The 22,150-nt window shown below is 34.4% G+C and overlaps 1 protein-coding gene across 3 annotated transcripts; it reads left to right on the top strand.

Annotated features, from left to right (window-relative positions):
• The first annotated feature begins 648 nt into the window (after positions 1 to 648).
• LOC143611300 (casein kinase 1-like protein HD16) lies at positions 649 to 12,882 on the top strand. 3 transcript variants are annotated; one of them, XM_077085530.1, is made up of 17 exons: positions 649 to 698; positions 865 to 1,310; positions 2,139 to 2,264; positions 2,354 to 2,427; positions 3,032 to 3,101; positions 3,179 to 3,234; positions 3,329 to 3,400; positions 3,503 to 3,597; positions 3,687 to 3,753; positions 5,223 to 5,352; positions 6,300 to 6,518; positions 7,454 to 7,581; positions 8,196 to 8,370; positions 9,743 to 9,833; positions 9,923 to 10,080; positions 11,070 to 11,258; positions 12,803 to 12,882. In XM_077085530.1, exons 2-17 carry the CDS (start codon positions 936 to 938, stop codon positions 12,860 to 12,862), a joined length of 2,085 nt encoding a protein of 694 aa, XP_076941645.1. In that variant the 5' UTR covers positions 649 to 698; positions 865 to 935; the 3' UTR covers positions 12,863 to 12,882. The 3 variants fall into 3 exon arrangements, with proteins under 3 accessions (XP_076941645.1, XP_076941646.1, XP_076941644.1); XM_077085531.1 differs by having other exon boundaries at positions 658 to 698; positions 880 to 1,310; XM_077085529.1 differs by lacking the exon at positions 649 to 698 and having other exon boundaries at positions 863 to 1,310.
• The last annotated feature ends 9,268 nt before the right edge of the window (positions 12,883 to 22,150 follow it).

The following is a 22,150-nucleotide window of genomic DNA, read 5'->3' as shown; positions in this document are numbered from 1 at the left end:
ATCTTAATTTTCAAAACTTTTTTGAATCAAATGTCTCTCTGTGTTCTTGTTTGTATATATGCAGTTTTTAGCTTTGATACGATAGGAATTTATAAACGTGTAAGCATCATATGTTTTAGTATAGAAATGCATTATGATTTGCATGAAACTATGAAATAACAAGGCATTTGATACCATTTCGTTGAGTTGGATTTTCCAACTAGTAATGAAAATTCGAAACCAACGTTATGGATTTTGAAAATTTTTTTTATGGATTTTGAAATTTAATAAATGTTACAATATGAAAGGTCTGCAAGTTATTGCGGATCTTGACGAGTAAGTAATTATTTGCAAATGATAATTCAAAGCGTCCTATAAGTGGTTTCCTTTCAAAGATTTTGATTGCATTTAATATATGCTGCGATGTTTGTTGATAAAACACGCAATGTGCCCTAAACCTCGTGTTACCAAGGTGTGATCGGATGTGCATGATTATTGTAATTAAATTACATTGAAAGAATTAGAAAATCAGCCGCCTTTATATACACAAATAATTTGATAATTTCTGATTTATTTCAATAATCAGTTTTCTTTAATACGACTCCTTATACTATTATACAAAGTTTTTAAGTTGTTTCACTTTTTTGTTTGTTTTGTAGATACATTGTATAAAGCTTTTCAAGGTTTATCAACCGTTGCTTATATCTTGGAATAATTTGGTAATTTCGCATTTACCTCAATAATCAATTGTTAAGTTGCTTAAAAAGTTGCTTGTTTTCTTATTCATTTTTATATATGTTGTCTAAACCTTCGTTCAATTGGAGGGTTTGCATTTTTAGATATCTAGGGGCTGTTTGGTAATTTAACACTGATTTCAATAATTAGTTTGATGTTTTGTAGATTTGCTGTCTAAATATTTTTGAGGCCGGGGAGTATCTATTTGTGCATGGAAAAAGATGCCTGATTTGAGACGAGGAGTTCGCCAAGCTAAAAAAACCGTCAATGTTAATAATAATGATGATAATGTCGTTGTAGCCCCGGCTCCTCGTCGTGGGGGGCGCAGGGGTAAAGCTCAGGCACCAAAAGCACCAATGCCGAGGCCAGCTGGCAGAGGTCGCGGTAGAGCTATCGCTAATCAAGATAATAACAACAATATTAATAATAACAATATTAATAATAACAACAATATTAATAATGTTGGGTTATTTGGTGGGCGTGGGCCCCAACTGAATTTGGATGTGGCATTGCGTGATCAATTGGTTGTTGGTAGAGTTGAAAATTTGGCTGCTAATGATGAGGAAGAAGGAAGCACGAGCCCGGTTCCTGAAAGGGTATTGCTGTCGTTTTCTATTTTCTATTTATATTTGCTCTCATTAAATGGAGTTGGTAAAATGGGCAGAATGCGTAACGGGTTGGATTGAGTTAGCTCGCAAATTTCGTTTGTCCGTTTTTTATTTTTTATAATTATTAATGTGTTAAAAATGATAACAAAAGCTTATTATTACAATCATAATCTAATTGTTTGAATATGACAATTTTATGAGATTGTATGCATAAAAATACATTTTGGTCCCTTTTTTAGTAAATTTTTTAAACGAGTCATTTGCAACGAAACATTACGAAATTGAAGCGTTCTTAGTTAGCTATTTCCTGATGTCATAATTCTTGTCGTTTCTTGTTTTAGTGACATGTTATTTTTGGCCTTATGCTGTTTAATTCTTAAAGTGTGTGTTTTTTTAAATGTTAGAAGATCTGCTTGCTATTTTAGGCCTTAAGCTGTTTAATTTTAGTTAAGAATCTGAGAAGTTCATAAAACCTGGGAAAAATGAATAAACACTGATGACTTATTCCATACATGGAAACACGTCAATCAGGTTGTATCATATAAATAACGCGTCCAATATAGAAAATTGGCTGTTAATGGCTCAAGTTTCGACCGTATGCTGAAATATTATTAGAAAGAAATTATCGTATTGATAAACAATATGGTTTTTGTAATCATGTTTAATAATTATCTACGAAAACGCATTCGTCTCTGGAACTTGCGCGCATAAAGATTTAATCATTTTGACCGTTTAACTTACTCGCGCGTTTTCTCATTACTTACTTATTTTGTAGGAATATTGTAGTATACTTATTAATTTCTTCTATTTTTTAAGGTGCAAGTTGGTAATTCTCCTGCATACAAGTTAGAAAGAAAGTTGGGTAAAGGAGGTTTTGGTCAAGTTTATGTTGGTAGAAGGGTGACAGGTGGCTCGGGAATTACGGGCCCTGATGCCATTGAGGTACATGTTATTTATGTTTTTTTATTTTATTATTATCATGGTGTTTTTTTGTATTATGTTTACATATTTTGTGTGGAACATGAATTTAGGTTGCTTTGAAGTTGGAGCATCGGAATGGCAAGGGATGTAATTATAGTCCCCCTTACGAGTGGCAAGTTTATAAGTAAGTAATGTTCTTATTATAGGGGCAAAATGAGCGGGCCGGGGTGGTTGGGTAACGGATCAAAATGGGTAGTTTTTGTTAGATTGGCCCGAAAACGTCTCAAGTTTTTGATGAATGATTAGTTTGTTAAATATGAAAAAAAAGGTTATTTTAGTAAGATCTTTTTTTTTAATAAAAAATATATATACTTTGGACGACTTTTAACCTAATAGGTCAAAGCGAGTAATTTTTGTTAGGTTAGCCCGAAAACACGTGTTAAATTTTTGATGAATAATTAATGTGTCAACTATGCGCACAAAACAAATTATTCTAGTAATAATATAATGGTTTAAATGTTTGCACTTGGGACGATTTTTAACCTGAAAAACATCTTACATGTTTAAGAAATAATTAGGGTCAAATATATACAAAAATGTATAATTTTAGTAATAATATAACCCTTTCTCTTAAATTTGAATATGTTTAATTTACACGGTTGATCCGTTAGTGATAAACCATAAGCAAATGGGCCAAAATCACCACATCTAGTATTTAATTTATGATTCTTGACTGTTATTTACTATCACAAACCCTAATTTCTTTTGATGTTTTTATCCTCATAAAGTGCTCTCAATGGTTGTTATGGACTTCCGATGGTCCATTACAAAGGCCGCCACGGAGACTATTATATCCTCGTGAGTTCACCACCTTTTTTTTTTATTCGTTCTAAATTCTCTAAACGCCTCTAAAATTCCTTATTCTTTTGTTATAGGTTATGGACAAGCTAGGCCCGAGTTTGTGGGATGTTTGGAACTCTAGCAACCAAGTGTATGAGAAAATTTGCATTTTTAATTAAGTTTCGTTAAGTATTATTTTCCGTTTATAATTGTTACACAAGTTATACTTTTGATTTTTTTTGCAGTCTTTCAGAAGAAATGGTTGCTTGTATAGCAGTGGAGTCTTTATCAATATTAGAGCAGTTTCACTTAAGAGGGTATGTCTAAACAATATTTTCCCACTTGAACCCGACCCACCGGATCCTCATGTATACTGTCTTATAATATGTGGTTTACAATATATTTTTTTTCTTTTTCAGTTTTGTTCATGGAGATATAAAGCCAGAAAATTTCTTACTTGGTCAACAAGGGACGGTCAACGAGAAAAAATTGTATTTGGTTGATCTTGGTTTAGGTATATATATTTCTTTTATTATTCAAGGTTTGTGTTTTAGATCCATGTTAGATGAAGGTTATAAAAATCCCTTTAATGATACATTTCAGCTTCAAAATGGAGGGATACGTCTTCGGGTAATCATGTTGATTATGAGCAAAAGCCTGATGTTTTCAGGTAATCTTCATACGTATTTGATTGAAGTATTATTAGTAATAAATGTAATAGTATCATGTCAATGATGACGAGCCATTTTCAAGAATGACTTTATTTTTTCATTTATTATCTAGCATTTAAAAGAATTTATCGCGAAAACGTAAAACTTGCAATTATCGGTATGCCAATTGGACAGGAACTTTTTCTCAGTTTAACTAGGGTTGTAAACTGTAAACGAGCCGACCCCAAGCTCGGCTCGTTTATGTTTATTAAATAATATATATACATTAATTTATTTTTCTATATATTTTAACTATAAATATAAATTTTATATATGTCACTATATATTAATTTAGTTATTTTTGTTCTAGTATAATATATAATAGTTATTTTTATAAAAATATATATTTTATTACATCGAATAATTGTTGTATGAAATAGTATTCTCGTTTAAGCTTGAGAGCCAGCTTGAGCTAGATAACTGAAGTTTTGGCTCGGGCTCATTTATTAAACAAGCTTATGTTTAGGCATATAAAAGAATTAATTGCTAAAACGTAACACTTGTAATTATCGGCCGACCCCAAGCTCAGCTTGTTTATGTTTATTAAATAATTTATTTACATTTAAATTTATTTTATATATATGTGTGTGTGTGTGTCTATATGTGTGGATGAGTATCATTACAGAACTCTTAAATTATTTAAGAACTCGAAGGAACTCATAATAACTGAACTCATAATAACTAACATTTTTTATAAAAAAAAATTTATGTTAATATTATTTGAGTGTAGTTTTATCACTTTTTATATTTATATATATGTTACACAATTGTACAAATTAGTTTTTACACATATCTAATTTTCTTTTACACATATGGACACTTGTTATTACATAAATTTTACATATATGTAAACTTGTGATTTATATATGTAAATCAAAAATTTATATTTCAAATATGATAAAACTACTCTCAAATAATGTTATTATATAAAAAAAATTAAAAAAATATTTGGTTTTTAAGAGTTCCTAAAAGTTCTCAATTTTTTCTGAGTTCTTAAATGAAACTGACTATATATAAATTTTATACATGTCACTATATATTAGTTTAGTTATTTTTATCATAGTTTTATATATAATAGTTATTGTTATAAAATATATATATTTCTTACATCAAATAGTGTTGTATGAATAGTAGTCTCGTTTAAGCTTGCGAGCCAGCTCGAGCTTGATAAGTGAAGCTTTGGCTCGGGCTCGTTTATGAAACAAGCTTATGCTTTGGCTCAAGCTCGTTAAAGCTCGGTTTGATTCTTGCTTTTATCCAGCTGTAGTGCTGGACCAGCCCATCTCGAGTAGTTCACGAGCGGCTTGGTGTGACTAAATGCTTGCACTTTTTAGCGTTGCCATTTTTATTTTGTTCTTTGCTTCATTTATGGTGTATTTTTATATCTTTCGTTGATCTCTTAATAAATAAATGTTGCATTTTTTCATAGGGGGACGGTACGATATGCAAGCGTACATGCTCATTTAGGAAGAACGGGAAGCAGAAGAGATGACCTTGAGTCGTTGGCTTATACATTAATATTTCTTCTAAAAGGAAAACTACCTTGGCAAGGTTTCACTGTGAGTTAATTTTTAACTTTTTTGGCTCTAGTTAATATGTAACGGAAAAAAAAAGTTGTGTTATTGAGTTTAGGGGGTGTTTGGATTTGCTTTCTATAACTAGTTAGGTTATTATAATGGTTTTGCTAAATAATTATTAGCTTACTATAGAGGTGGTGTAAACGGGCCAGGTCGTAACGCCGTAGCGGGCCAACTTTACCTAGTTGTGTTCAAGTTGGGTTGTACATATGGGTGTAAGCATGAGCTACTTGTGAATCGAGCCAAGCTTAACAAGTTTGAGTCGAGTTTAAACGAGCTCGAGCCTTAAAGTAAGCTTAATGAGCCTAAGCTTCACTTATTGAGCCATGCCGGCTCGTGAGCGACTTGAGATCGACTCGTTAAAGGCTCGAATTGAGTCAAGCTTAAATGAGCTCGAGCCTTAAAGTAAGCTTGTTTAATAAACGAGCCTGAACATGAGCTTCACTTATTGAGCTCGAGTGGGCTCGTGAGCCTGAACCAGTCTATTATTTATATACTTTTTTTTAATATATAAGATATAATTTTCTAAAACAATAGTTATTATATATAAAATTATGATAAAAAATAATTAAAAACTAATATATATATATAAGTAATAATAGATTGTATATAAATGAATTAATAATAAATAATGAGCCGAGCTCGAGCCTTCGTTAGTTAAACGGCCGAGATTGAGCCTTGGTTAGTTAAACGAGCTCGAGCCTAGTCGAGCTCGGGGTTGGCTCGACGTGTTTACCCCCCTAGTTATTTAAAATAGAGTTAATACAAATGGATATAATTATGATCGTCTAATATTACATGTTTTAAAATGTGTCTAAACACCCCCCTTAACGTTTGAATAAAAAGTTTGTCGAAAAAATATGGATAAAGTATTACATTGGTGGCCTTATTTTTTGACTATATATATTTTATTTTGTTTTATATGGCAGGGCGATAACAAAGGGTTTCTTGTTTGTAAAAAGAAGATGGCAACGTCTCCCGACAATCTCTGTTATTTTTGTCCTTCACCTTTCAAACAATTTCTTGAAATGGTGACAAATATGAAATTTGATGAAGAACCTAATTACTCAAAGCTTATTGCTTTGTTTGAAAATTGCTTGGTTTCTAATGCATCTTTGCGCCCGTTAAGAATAGATGGTGCCATAAAGGTTGGTTTTTATTGGCTGAATTGTTTTTTCGTAATTAGTGATTCTAATTATAGGTGTCAAAACGGATGGTTTGGGTAGGTTCGGTAACGTGTCGGAAAGTGGTTGGGTGAGCAAGTTGTTAGTACGGGTCAAAAAGTCAGATTGGGTTGACTTGAAACACTTTTTATGAGTAATAAGTGTGTCAAATATGAGTAAAATGATTTATCTTTTGATTAATATTTGGCCCATTTATCTTTTATGCAACTTTTGACCTATTCTCTTTTTTGTTAAAAATATATCTTTTTTATTAATATTTAACGTATAAGCATGATTATAAACTAATACTAATCAATAATTACATGTTTACTAAAGTAATTGATGAGGTGTGGTCATGCAACTTTTGACCCATTATCTATTTTATTAATATTAATAATTAGCGTATAAACAAGATTACTAACTAATAATTTTAATAATTACATTTTGATTGGTAATTGATTTCTTTTTTGTTTTATGCATTATAAATACAGTTTAGGAGACTTTCAATCTGTTTGGCCTTCATTTTTTCATATGGAAGTTTCTTTTATATGAATAACTAGTGTGTAAAAATATGATTCCAAATTTTATTATTTCAGTAATAAGCTTTTTTTTTTTTTTAAGTAAAGTGAGTTATGAGGTATTTTATGCATTAAAGTTGCAATATAGCTACTTTAATCCTATTTGACTTTTCTTTTTAAATCTGCTTATAGAAGTTTCTTTTAAATGATGTACAAGGTTTTTTTATTTATTAAAATTACAATTTGGTTGACTTTTGACCCATTGACCCCTTTTATCTAAATACCTTCATTTTACTCGTTTGGAAGGCCAAAGATAAAACATGACACGGGTCAAATCGCCACCGTTAATGCTAATATTTGAGATGGTTTTCATATAATATTTTATTTGTTTGTGTGTTTTAGGTGGGACAAAAGAGGGGAAGAATGCCTAGCAGCTTGGAAGACACTCAGCCTAGGAAGAAAATTAGGCTCGGGACTCCAGCTAATCAGTGGATATGTGTCTTTACATCAAGAGCACCGATGAAACAAAGGTACGAGTTTGATTGGTTGACAAAATTTGAGAGCATTTTTAGATTTATTCATTAATTGTTAAAATTTTGATGAAATATTTGGTGTATTTTTATGAAATACTTTTCTTAATGTAGTAAATTACTGATTATTAGGCCTGTAAATGAACCAAACGTTCAGTGAACGGTTCTAAACCGTTCGGCAGGAAGTTCATTTATTTAGTAAGCAAACGAACATGTACAAAAGAAATTTTTCATTTAGCAAACAAACGAGCATGAACACGTGACGATCGCTCATTTATGTTCGTGAAGCTTTTGTTTATATAGTTAACGAACAAACATAAACTAGCATGAACATGCTCGTTTTTCAACGAACAAGAAACCCTCGGTCGTTTAATTGTTCTTGCTCAATCGTTTGTTCAGTTAAAGTTAAATGGATATGTTCGTGTTCGTTCAGTTCGTTTACAAGCCTAATTAGTTTCCAGTCTGTTCATGGCTATAAAAACAAATTTGGTAATATACAAATCCAAATTAGAGAACTTTTTACCAAATTGATATTTCTATTTGTCCAAGAACTCAAGAATAGTTTTATATATAGTTAAATCATTCTTATCCTCGTGTGTTGATTTAAATTATAGGTATTATTACAATGTAAAGGATTCAAGATTACACCAACATGTGGAACAAGGGAAGAGTGATGGGCTCTACATTAGTTCTGTAGCATCGGCTCAAAATCTTTGGGCTTTAATTATGGATGCGGGGACGGGGTTCACTGCACAAGTTCATGAAATCTCCCCTGTTTTCTTACGCAAGGTAATAATAGTAGTAGCAGTAATAATAATAATCATAATAATGATGATGATAGTAGTAATAATAATAATAATAATAATAATAATAATAATAATAATAATAATAATAGTTTTTGGCAAAATGGGTGGGTCAGTTGGATTGGGTAACGGGTCAAAATTGTAATTTTGTATATGATTTCGGTGGATTGTTGGCATGATAATATGCTTAGAGTTTTTATTTTAATTCTTTCCAAAATGATTGTACAATTTAATATCAAGGGTAGTTACCCTTGTGCATTAAATCGTGCAAGTTTTCTAAGTCGTTTGTTATTTTAAACGCATTAAGGGTAAAAATTGTCATTAGGCTAACTAAAATATGTTTCGAATTGTACATATTTTTAATTGTGTTGTGCTGTTGGAATTACCATCTGTATTTTTATTTTAATTTGTTTAAAAATAATTGTCTAGTTTAAAAATACCGGTGGTTATTCTTTACTGAATTTTCTATTTTATTTTAATTAGCTAGTTAAATCTTGCAAGTTTTCCAAGTCAGTTGTAATTTTAAATGCATATATGGTAAAATTGTCACTATCTCAAATTGTGTTATGTTTTTGGAATTACTATCCATATTCTAATTTTGATTCATTCCAAAATAATTGTCCAATTTAAAAATATGGGTGGTTATTTTTTACTAATGATTCTTTTTTTCTTTACTTAAAATTAAATATTGCGAGTTGTTTATGTCATTTGTTATTTTAAATGCATTAAACGTAAAATGGTCATTATGCTAACTGAAATATGTTTTAAATTGTACATATCTTAAATTGTGTTATGTTCGTGGACAATTATTTTGGTATGGATTACTGTTTATAAGCAATTAGTGTATTAGATGTGATTACAAAATTCATATTTTCTCAGTAATATTAGGTTTCTGGTATAAAATTAATTAGACCTTATGCATTAGAAAATGCACGTTTGCTTTTACTGTTTCTATTTTATCTTCTGACTGTAAAAGATAAAACATAACACTAATCAACCGTAAGTAAACTGGTCACAATTATATTATTTAAGATATAATACAATGCAGGGTCGGTTGGGTTGGGTAATTATATGGGTCGGGTTGACCCTGAACTTTTGTTCAGAAAAAGTTTTTTTACACCATTAGTGTGTCAAATCTGACTAACAAGTTAATATTATTATTTCTATAATAACCTGATTTCTTATATAACTTTATTTATGAAGTTTTATACTTTTATGCATTAAAGATACACTCAAGTTGACTTTCAACTTTGACCCATTTGACCCGTTTCTTCATTTTACCATTTTGACTATAACCTGAAGTCAAAGTTGCCAACTTTATAATACCCAATTGACTGTTTTGCCCCTGTCTATTTAAGGAATGGATAATGGAACACTGGGAGAAGAATTATTACATCACATCACTCGCGGGTGCAATGAATGGTAGCACGTTGGTTGTAATGTCCAAGGGTAAGTTCTGAATTAAAGTTTAGCCAAGTTTCAAGATTTTGAATTTCCAGACATGCCCTTTTACGGTTTTTGTTTTTACTTGTCGTTAGGGACGCCATATACACAACAATCATACAAAGTTAGTGATGTGTTTCCGTTCAAGTGGATCAACAAGAAATGGAAGGAGGGCTTTTTGGTCACTGCAATGACCACTGCGGGAAATAAATGGGGCATTGTGATGTCTCGTGATGCAAGCTATACTAATCAGGTATAGTTTTTTTTTTCTTTTTTTACTTAAATACTTTTTTTATTTTAAAGCTATACTATTGCGTTCAGTTTCGGTTTTACCATTTGGGCTTGAAAGTTTTGGGCTGAAAAAAATGGCCCAAAATAATGAAGTTGGGCTTGAAATTTTGGGCCTAATATATTTTGTTAATAAAATGATTAATTGATTCACACATTTTGATCTCAAATTTTGGGCTACACCATTGACTAATTTCTTATAAATTACTTAGAATCGGTTTTTTTTGACTTATTGATTTTAGTTGGTTTGGTTTGGTTCGTTTTTCGATTGATGGAAAACCCTTTATTTCTGCTTTTTTGAATCCCTTGTTTTTTGTGTTGTTTTTTGAATTCCGCTTTTTTGAGGGAAAATCGGTTTTTTTTTTTTGCTTTTTGATTGCATTGGCTTTTTATTGTGCTCGGTTATATCGGTTCGCTTACGTCGGTTATTTTGGTTTCGTGCACACCCTTTTGTTTGTTTGTCTAAAAGTATTATCATTGTGTCAAGTGATTAAATTATCCTTTTAACAGTTATAGATTAAGAGGATTTTATGGACCTCCAATCAGTATCATTAAGGGTTGTGTGTTGTTTAAGATATTTCTGTGTCTTGAAGAATCCGAATCATATTCCGTTAATAAAGATGAACTTTTGGGTCAAATGGGTAAAGTTTTATAATGAAGCCGAAGGGGCATTTTGGTAAATAACATGAAAACCTTTTAAAGTTAAATTCTTGCAGGTGGAAGATTGGCAAAAGGATGATATAGCAATTTCTTAAAACTGTCATCGATAAAGAACATATGTTTAACTATTTAAATTTTAGTAATTTAATAATATGTAAGAAGAGCAAGTTGCTCGTTTTACCTGTTAAGTCATTAAAAATTAAATTTTCCTGAATCTAAAAAAAACTAATTTGATTGCTGTGTCTTTTTACATAATCAGATGAAAAGTTTTTAAAAAAGATTTGAATTTTGCAGGTGGTGGAACTTGATTTTCTGTATCCGAGTGAAGGGATTCATCGAAGGTGGGAAAATGGATACCGGATTACATCAGCAGCCGCCAACGAGGATCAAGCGGCTTTTATTCTTAGTGCATCAAAAAGGAGAATGCAAGATGTTGCTCAAGAAACCCTTAGAACTACCTCTTTTCCGTGTACTCATATTAAGGTATTATTATTATTATTTATTATTAATATTATTATTATTATTATTTTCAGATTCTTGTTTTTTAAAATGGTATCTTACTGATTCGAGATTTAGTAAGGATGACTAAATGGTGGGTTAGGGAATAATGGGTTTACATTAAAGGGTCAAGTTATTCTACAAAGGGAGACAAAAATGAGAAGGATGAGAAGGATTTATAGCCATACAAAAAAAAAACCTTTTAAAAAAAATTAAAAATAAATAAGTAAAAAATCATAACTCAAAATTTAATAAAAAAACACAAAATGTTTCCGCCGTTTTCCTCGTTCTTAAAAAAAAAAACTTGAAAAAGACACAATGTTGAGTGAAAAAGACCATTGTGTCTTTTTGTTTATCATTGTGTTTTGTGTTTATTTCGTCATTGATTGTCATTTTTCCTTGACATTGTGTCTTTTTTTCTTGTATTTTGTTATATTACTTAACATTGTGTTATATTTTGTTCGCCATTGTGTTATATTTTGCGGTTTATTGTGTATTTTTTCAGTTATAATTGTGTCTTTTGTTCATTTTCGTCATTGTGTCTTTTCGGAGTTTTTTTTTTTTTGGAACGAGAATGACGAGGTAAACATTTTTGGTTTTTAAAATTTTTTGTTTTTTAATTATATTTTGAGTTATGATTTTTTTTATTAATTTTTTGGAATTTTTTTTGAGGGGTTTTTTGTGTGGCCACAAGTCCTTCTCACACTTCTCATTTTTGTCTCCCTTTGTATTTTAACTTTTCCCTTACATTAAAATGGTAGATTTTTTATTTATTTATTTATTTTTTTGTGTTGAAATGGCTCCTAAAACGCTTCTTGCGCATAATTATTATAATATTATTTTTTAAGATAATTACGAAAACTATATTAATATATTGACGTGGCAAAATGCTTTTCCATAAATAACTAGTAAGTAGTTGACTTTAGATAGAATTAGTTAGCAGGTCAAAAAATCACCACCTGTGGGCTGTGGCCTAGTGGTAGGAGACATGGGTTCTCCGGTGGAGACCCAAGTTTGATCCCCACTTGTGTTACTTTTGGCGGATTATGGCCACGAAGGATTTGAGCTAGGCCTTGAGAGATTGCCGGTCCCTAGCCCACTCGGGTTTTCGTCCCACTTTGTGTTACGCTAGAGAATTCTACTCTTGTGGTGACACGACTGTCAAGTGGCAGCCGGCAGTATGGTTTCCCGGGGAACACCTAAGCCATACTCTGAAGCCAACGTGGGCCTGGTTAAGACAGCATAGTCTGGCTAGAGTGGGGCAACGGGGCTCTTCAAAATTGGGGAGTGCGGTGGCCTAACACACAAGAAAGTCGTCGTTACAAAAAAAAGTTAGCGGGTCAAAAATGGTGGTTAAACTGGTTAGTGTGTTGATGTGGTTTGAACTCGGTTTAGTCGTTCGGTTGACTTTAAACACTTTTTTTTGCATAGTTAACCAGTGTTTAAATATAACTTACAGTCTAAAATGCACGTCAAATCTTAATTGATTGATTGATTTACTTAATTTTTAGTTCTTTGTTTATTTACAGGAAAAATGGTCTAAGGATTTGTACATAGCATCCATATGTTATGGAAGAACTATAACTTGAAACTTACAACTTTTTATCGGTATGTATACTTTGCTTTATATTTGCATTATGAAACTGATGATATTGTGTCTTTAAGGGGCTGTTTGGTAGCCTCTTAATACATCTGCATCGGTCAGAGGTAGAGTGTGCTTGGTTACACATCTTAATGGTTAAGTTTCAGTGACATGCTGAATGATTCAGAGGTTACTTGGTAGCTTTTTAATGGTTATTGCCTCTTAATGGTTAAAAGGAAACCTTAAGTCTGAATGGTTAAGAGTCAGCACCGGATTACCAAACAGCCCTAAGTCATAGAAAGAATTTGTTAATGTTTTGGATAAATTGATTTAAATTATGATTACTTGATTATTTAGACGCTAAATAATCAGTTTCATACCTGCTTTGTAACAAATTAATATTAAAAAAAAGATTACTTATTTACCAAATTTCACTCGTATTCTCATTCTTAATACTATTATTAAGAAACTTGACATTGTTCTAAATCTATGTGGTATAAATTATTGAACATGTTAGTAAATATTTTCTTTATTCAAGATAAAAAAATAAATTTTCATTATTTTGTTCACGGGTATGTTATTCTTATCGGGTATGTTTTTGCAGGGTGGCCGGTGACGACTGCATATAGAATTACCGTTACACCCTTTCGAGACGAATATTCAAAATCTGCTCAAAATGATGTTGTTTCACCATTTTCTTGAAAAATGGGTGATTAGAATGCTGACAATAAACTCTGCATTTCTAATCCGTTTTTCAAAAAAAAAAAAAAAATCGCTTTAAGTTATAAAAAAATTTATTCTTGTGGTAAGGAAAGAGTTTATTTTATAGCACCCCCAAGGTTTGGTGGTGTTTTGTAATGGTGTATAAGTGTTGAGCTTTTATGATTTGTTGGTAAAATGTGATGTGTAATGGCTTAAACCATTAAGGTCCATTAAGGTTTTGGGAAGTTGTATGGTGTGAACTTAAATTTATAAAATTTGGAAAAAGGAAAAAAGATTTAGAAAAGATTATTATGTTGTGTTGTTCTTGGTGTAATGATCCTTTGTTAGATGAAATTTTAACGGTGGTTTTGATTTACAACGTGGTTCTTTTAGCGTGGTTACCATCTTGCTTATCATTCGTTTTGGTGGTTGCATTGTTGACTTGTACATCTGGTAATGTTGCATTGGAGGGTTGTATATCTTGTCTAAGTATTAAAAATATTTTTTAAAAAACTAAGTGATGAGTGATTGGTATATCAAAGGTTGAGTGGTGGAGGTGAATGAAGCGAAGAGATGGTGATGCGGTGTTAAGAGTCTAAGTTAGGGGTGCAAACGAGCCAAGTCGAGCTCGACTAAGCTCGAGCTCGGCTCATTTAACTTACACTGAGCTCGAGCTCTAGTTTCAAAGCTTGAGCTTGGCTCGTGAGTAGATTTTAAAGCTCGAGCTCGGATCGTTTACTAATTATTAATTATTTTTTATATATTATAATTATTTTTATATATTTTTTTGTATTATAATTTTATGTATTAAATAGTATATATTATTTAGTTTTATTTATTCTTTCATAACATTATATATATTATTGATTGAGTGATGGTTTATAAATTTGTTTATTTTTAGTTTTAGTAATGCATTGTTAAGGTGTTTAACCACTTGGAGGCTTGTTTTTTTTCCTAATCACCATTGGGTATTGGAGATTGTTCTTGGGGTTGTTGAAAATCTTTTTAACGATGGATGTTAGAGGAAAAATGGTAGTAGACTAGTATTGGCTCGGGTGACTAATTTTTATTCTAAACTGTTATTGGTGATTAGAGGATCCTATTGGCGATTAACCTTAATAGAGGATGCTATTGGCAATTAAGTTTGTCTCCCTACGCCGCCACATATTGGGCCTATTGGGCCACTTGATGACGCCACCTTATTAGAGGTGCACAAATCGGGTTTTTTCAAATACCCGGGTTTGGGTATGGAATTGGGTTCGGATATGATCGGGTATTGGCAATACCCGGGTCGGGTTCGGGTCCGGGATTTGTCTCTAAAAACCATACCCTATGCATCGGGTTTGGATCGGGTATAAAACCGGGTATTTGAATACCCTATTTTCGGGTATTGAATAAACCCAATTTTTAGGTTTTTTTCGGGTTTTTTTCGGGTTATTTTTCGGATATATATTGGATTTTTTAAGAGGTTGCACTTTTTAGGGGTATTTTCGGGTAATTTCGGATATAAATCGGGTATTTGAAAAACCCGGTTTCGGGTATAGGAGAAACCCGGTTCTGGTTTTCGGGTATTACCGGGTATAAATCGGGTCCGATTCCGGGTACGGGTTTAGGTACTGAAATGCATACCCTATCCGTATCCCATGGATAGGGTCCGGTACGGGGTTCGGGTATCAAAAACCCGGGTATTAAAATAACCGGTTCCGGGTATTATTTTCGGGTCGGATTCCGGGTTCGGGTTTTTTGTGCACCTCTACACCTTATTGGTCAATGGATTTTTTTTTTGTTTTGTTTTTTTTTTCTAGTTCAGCTGTCGTAACGAACATAAAAAACAACTAAACGCCATTTTTTAGCTTCAGTACCATTATGAACATGACGGAAACCGACTGAATTCGCGTAGACTCACTACCTCAATGTCTAGGAGCGACAACGCTTGAGTTTTACTATCCGACGCCGTCCCATTGATCTACCTCAATTTTTATATATATATTTTTTGTTTTAGTTATGGTATTGTAACTGAACAATTTTCTTTTAGTAAAGGCACTGTAACGAACATGACGAAAACCGACAAAATTGGCGACACACCGCATCAATGCTTGGGTTTTATAACGTCTGAGGTTTACTGAATCACGGCACCTTGTTGGTCCACCTCATATTTTGTATTAGTTCTGGTACATAACCAAAACCGACCAACTTCACGTCGAGCAACCGCCTCAACACCAGGAACTACAACGTTAGGGTTTTACCTCCACCTAGGTTTTACCACCTGAATAAATGTCGTTTTAATATTTTATCTTTTCACATGCTAAACTTACAACTTTTTCCTTTTTTGGGTTTTAACGCTCATGTTTTACTAACGATATTTATACCATAATGAACGTAACTGATACCAACAAAATTCACATCAACTTTCTTTTGTAATACTCATGTTTTACCAATACCCGAGTTTACACACCGAATGAATATACAAAATTATTTTATAATACACTATACGTCTCCCTCCACATTGCTACGTCAGCGCCACGTAGGCACTGGGGCTTCGAAGCCCCAGGGCATAATGCCCCTCTATGGTGAGGGGGCTTCGAAGCCCAACCTTTTTTATTATTCTTTTTTATAAAACAAAAAAAACAATACAAATAAAAATAAAAAAACATACAAATAAAAAAACCAATACAAATAAAAATAAAAACCCTACAAATAAAAATAAAAATAAAAATCTTACAAATAAAAATATAACTAATGCTCGTCGTCCTCGTTTGCATATTTGGCCAATATCTTTGCTCTTCTTTTTTCCATCACCGCCCGCGACACAGGATCTAGATGCGATAGATCTTTTGTGATGAGCTCGAGTTCCTTTTGTTTCGTTCGCTCCAAGTGGATCGCTTTGTATCCCGCAAGCATCGCCTTTCTTTCTTCGTGCACCTTCATGAGGCCCTCCTGTCTTTGTTTTTTAATGTTGGCAATCTCAGCTAGCCTCCGCTCCAAGTTTTCAAGATGCGAGCTCATGTCGGAACTCTTAGAGGATGTGGTTCTGGACAAAGATCCTCCACCTCTAGCTGCCCTCTTGGCTTTATCTCTTCCTACCGGCCGTGGCAACTCATCCGGTTCGTCAAAAATTAATTCCGGATCCAACTCGTTTAGATTAATTTGACAACGACCATCGGAATGGGCTGCGACGGTGATTGATCGGCCGAAATAGACGTTGTTTTTGACCGTTTGGACGGTCGCAGTGGTGATGATGTCGGGACCGTATGCCACTTTGGCGAGCTTATGCATTGTCTCCAAACATCCAGCATGCTAAAATCTTTATTATAAAGGGCTTTGTATTGTTTTAAGCAGGCCTCCAACACATCGGCATCGCTCATGCCGCTTTTCTGTTGTTCACAACCCGGGCGTGAACGGCTATGAAGTCGGTTATTATTGTGAATAACGACTTCCATTTGTTGTAGACGGAATCATTCCCGTGATACTCTCCTCGACCCATTAAAGCAAAGAACTTGATGCGTATTTGTACCCAAAACTCCGGCGAATGTTGCCGTCACCTTCGATACATATAAAAGCTTAATATTAGTAAACAAAAAAATATAACATGGAAAACATATATATATATATATATATATATATATATATATATATATATATATATATTTATAATATACCTTGAATCGAGTCTTCGGAAGAGTCGATCCACGCTAACGCTAACGTCATTACCTTGTCCGCTTCCCACATTTGTCGTTCACCCTTTTCGGTTGTTCGAACGTCACCCGGGTTCTTTTTTTTATGACTTCTTTTTGGACGCCGGACTTGCGTTTCGGGTATTTGGGTTTGTGGTACTTGTGAGGACGTATATGGCATTGGCGCCTGAAAGAACATATCGGGGGGTAAACGATGGCATGGGTGGAGGAATCGTCGGTCGTTGTTGGTTTGCATAGAAATGGTTGCTAAGGTCGACGTTATTTGCAAGCAAACTAGCCCACCACATACAACTTGGATCCCACGGGTTTTGATTCGGGTTCGGTGTTGAGCTTGAGCTCGTGTTCGGGTTCGGATTCATGATCTGGTGTGAAGATGGTTAAATTTGGTGTGAATATGAAAGTTGTTTGAGTAAAATTGAGAAAAATGTTTAAATTTATATAGAAGTGTTAATTTTATTTATTTATTTTTAAACAGTCAAAAAATTAGCCGTTGGTGGTGGGCCCCCCACCTCACCCCTCACCGCGCCCATCGTCCCCTCCGCGCCCCACCTCACCGCGTGACCGAGCCCTGCCTTGGTGTCCCCCCCCTTCCGCGCCCCCATAGCATTGGTCTACGAGTCACGCTAATATTAATCGGTGGATGATATTTTGGGATCCGTGATTTCATATCTCAAAAAGGCGCCAAAATTCTCCGCCCAAACACACTTCCATTTCCACTAAATCATCTTCACCAAATTATCTGTCAATCGTACAATTGAACAAAAACAAACAATGAAGCGTCAGCAATCCATACTCTCATTCCTCCAGAAACGTCCGCCAGCGTCTGAAACTGACAAACCGACTGGATTCGGAGCTCCGAAACACCACACGGTAACCGTTCCTAACGAAAACGTTAACCCTAGAGCTTCATCCGGACCTAATCGGAATGATAATAATAATAATATTATTATTCACTCCTCCGACGAAGTTAGAGGAACGGATACTCCGCCTGAGAAAGAGCAGCGGCCGTTGTTTTCGAATGCTGATGGAGGTGGTGAACGGAGTGGACAGTCTGTGTTTTCGAGTATTCGGCATAAGTTTATGAAACCTAATAGCTCTGAGAAGCTTCGTGATAGGTATATTTCGTTGCTTAACCTAGGTTTTCGGTTAATTTTGGTTTTGGTTAATTTCGGTTTGGAGAGTGTGCTTTTGAGTATTAAGCATAAGTTTATTTCTGTACGTTTCTGTGTTTAACCTAGATTTTCGGTTAATTTCAGTTTGGACAGTCTGTGTATTCGGTTAATTTCGGTTTGGACAGTCTGTGTATTCGGTTAATTTCGGTTTGGACAGTCTGTGTATTCGGTTAATTTCGGTTCGGACAGTACGTGTTTTTGAGTATTAGGTGTAAGTTTATGAAACCTAATAGCTCTGAGAAGCTTCGTCATAAGTACTGATAGTAGCCGGATTCGAGATCGGTGATCTCCTAAGATAAGACCCTTTGAGCGGGTTAGACTCCATAGATATAATAGAGAGAACGAGACATTATTTTATCAATTTTCTTCTTAATCATTTAACAAAACTAAGAGGCCTTTTATAAGGCTTACAAAGTGAAACGTGCATATGCATGAACTTACTAAAAACATGGACATAATGGAATTAAGAAACTAATCTAATAAACTGAAACTAAACATAATGCTAAATGAACATGGAGGTTGTGCTGTTGGCTGTTGCATGGATGTCATGTAAGTGATGGTATGGGCTACGTGGGTATGTATCAGGTACATACCGTATATTTCTGTGTTTAACCTAGATTTTGCTATATTTAATTGCGGTACCGTGTGCACGGTTTAGTTTGGTTATTAGGCTTGTGATTGGTTTATTACTGTACATTTCTGTGTTAAACTTAGATTTTCGGTTCAGTCTTGTCGGTTAATTTCGGTTTGGACAGTTTGTGTTTTCAAGTATTAGGCGTAAGTTTATGAAACCTAATAGCGCTGAGAAGGCTTGTAATAGGTATATTTCTGTGTTTAACCTAGATTTTCAGTTAATTTCGGTTCGGTGTCGTCTGTTTTTGGTTAATTTTGGTTTGGACAGTGTGTTTTTGAGTATTAAGCATAAGAAACCTAATAGTGCTGAGAAGCTTCGTGGTAGGTATATTTCTATACGTTTCTGTAGGTTTCTTTGTTTAACCTAGATTTTGGTTAATTTTGCTTTGGCTTTGTCCGTTTTCGGTTAATTTTGGTTTTGGATGATTTATGTTTACAAGTATTAGTTATGAAACCTAAGCTAACGGTGCCGAGAAGCTTCTAGATAGGTATATTTCATTGCTTAACCTAGGTTTAGTTAATTTCTGTTCAGTAGGTTAATTTCAGTTCGGTTTTGTCGGTTTTTGGTTAATTTTGGTTCGGTTTTGTCAGTTTTTGGTTAATTTTGGTTTGATTTTGCCGGTTTTCGGTTAATTTCGATTCTCGTTTCCGGTTAATTTCAGTTCTGTTTCGTCAGTTTTCGGTAAATTTTGGTTCGGTTTTGCCGGTTTTTGGTTAATTTTGGTTTGGTTTGGTTTCGCCGATGTTTGGTTAACCTAGATTTTGTTACATTGAATTGAAGTAAGGTGTGCATTGTTCGGTTCGGTTATTAGCCGAAATGGAAGCTATCGGTTAGAAATATATGAAAATATGAATGGTTCGAGTATTAGGTATAAGTTTATGAAACCTAACAGTGCTGAGAAGCCTTGTGATAGGTGTATTTCAGTGTTTAACGCAGATTTTGTTATATCTAATTGCCATACGGCGTGCATGGTTTGGTTCGGTTATTAGCATCAAACGAAATGGAAGTTATTGGTAGGTTTCAGTTAATCGATTCTGTTTATTTGGTTAGTTTGTAGGTTTTTGGTTTGGTTAATTTCGGCTAAATACATAAAGTGGAGGTATATATACTTGAAATGGGGTATAAAACATGAAATACATGAGATGGAGCCGTTAGGGATTCGGGTATTGCAAAACACATAGAAACACAAATAATACTGCAAGAGAAAATATAAACGAAGATGACACGCGAGATTTATGTGGTTCGGTCGGTTGACCTACGTCCACGGGCTGCAATCAGGATACTTTTCTTACTGCCTCTGCCTCACTCGTGATGAGGATATTTCAAGTACAAGGCTAAATATATATAGATACAAGATCAGGGTTTTCTACTTGTTCACTAAGAAAACTAATATGGGCTTTAATTAAAAAAAAGTGGGCCAACCCATTTGATCTTCTAATTTCCTGCTCCATAGTTCTCTTGAACCGGGCCCAAACAATCGAGTTTCCACAAACCCAACAATCTCCCACTTGGAAGCTTGATAATCTTCAACCTGCCTTCCGATATGATAAGTTGTACCTCTTGTAATCTTCCTCGTCTTCCTGGTTGCATCTGCCTTCTCATCAGTTAAACTGAAGGTTCGTTGAAGCTCTCCCGAGCTCCAACACATTAGTCATGGCTACCACTGCCACTGACTCGTTCTCTATCCCTACCGGCTCCCACTTACACGAACTGCCGAATCCCGGAATACCTTGAGAACAAACAACACTCTCCATATTAAGCAGATAATCTTCTGGAGAGACTTTAACCGCTGAAACACTGATTCTCTTAACCCACTGTCTGGTAACTCTGGCTAAAGCTTTGAATGGTCGACTGCCAGTGCTCCCACTGCCACGAAAACCCCTGACTGATTTCTCTGAACCTTTTCTAGCATGTTCAACCTGAATCTGACCTGTGGCTCTGGGTTTATCTCCTGCAAAACAAAACTTCTTCTGCCCACTAGACTCTGTGAACCGGACTTTGGTCTTCTTCTGAACCGGGTCGGTCATTCCCTCAGATGATAAACTGACCATATACAATGAACCCCTTTTTCTTCCCCAAGCTATGACAAGATTTCTCTTAACAACTTTCCACTGCCCGTTCCCAAATTTAACCTCATGTCCCTGTTCATCCAACTGCCCAACATAATCAACTTTTTCTTTAAGCTTGGAATCACTCTGACATCTTTCAAGGTCCATGAACCGGCTGAAGTAACTAAATTCATGTCACCCATGCCCGTAACATCAAGAACATCATTGTTCGCCAGTCTAACCTTACCAAAATCACCTTCTTTTAAATTCTGCAATGCTTCACTGCTGTGGGTAGCATGAAATGAAGCACCAGAATCCATGACCCAGGAATCAACATTACCTTCAACACTAAGAACTAAAGCCTCATCCTCTGAGTATTCTTCTGTTGTGTTGACTTCTTTCTTTTCATTATAATTCGGACAGTGATTCCTGAAGTGCCCCGCCTCGTTACAGTTACAACATACCACATCCTTCCGAGTTCTAGACTGACTCCTTTTCCTGTTCCCGCTCCCACTACCTCTGTTATTTTTTCTTCCTCTGCCAACATGCATTAAATCACCCGATGATTCACCTGAATTTCTTCGTCTGACGTCTTCGCCTAGAATAAGATCCCGAATCCCATCAAAAGTGAACTCGCTGGTAGAACTAGTAATCGTTGTAACAGTTCCCGACCAACTATTTGGCAAAGATGATAACAGTAGTAGAGCCTGAACCTCATCCTCGAATTTTATACTAGCTTACCCAAGTCTTGACAAAATCGAGTTAAAGTTGTTGATGTGTACTGTAACTGAACTTCCTTCTTTCATCTTCGTATACACCAATTCACGAATCAGGAAAACCTTATTAGTTGCCAAAGGCTTCTCGTACATATTAGACAAAGCATTCATTATCCCACGCGCTGTGGTTTCTTTCAGGATGTTGAACGCAACATCCTTCGATAACGACAATCTAATAACTGCCTTGGCTTTCTTATCCAAAGTTTCCCACTCATCCGGTTGTATCTTCTCCGGTCTTTCACCCAATACCATGTCCAAATCTTTCTGA

This window comes from Bidens hawaiensis, unplaced genomic scaffold (genome assembly GCF_021521415.1).
Source record: "Bidens hawaiensis isolate Kalapana, Puna unplaced genomic scaffold, B.hawaiensis_p1.1 tig00030479_1, whole genome shotgun sequence".
Classification (NCBI taxonomy): domain Eukaryota; kingdom Viridiplantae; phylum Streptophyta; class Magnoliopsida; order Asterales; family Asteraceae; genus Bidens; species Bidens hawaiensis.
The sequence above is the reverse complement of the archived record's forward strand: the minus strand, read 5'-3'. Positions and strand labels throughout refer to the sequence as shown.

Excerpts from the sequence above, each read along its gene's own strand:
- LOC143611300 (XM_077085530.1), top strand. The coding sequence starts at position 936 with ATGCCTGATTTGAGACGAGGAGTTCGCCAAGCTAAAAAAACCGTCAAT. Across the intron at positions 3,102-3,178 it reads ACGGAGACTATTATATCCTC|GTTATGGACAAGCTAGGCCC; the intron begins GTGAGTTCACCA and ends CTTTTGTTATAG. Across the intron at positions 3,754-5,222 it reads CAAAAGCCTGATGTTTTCAG|GGGGACGGTACGATATGCAA; the intron begins GTAATCTTCATA and ends ATTTTTTCATAG.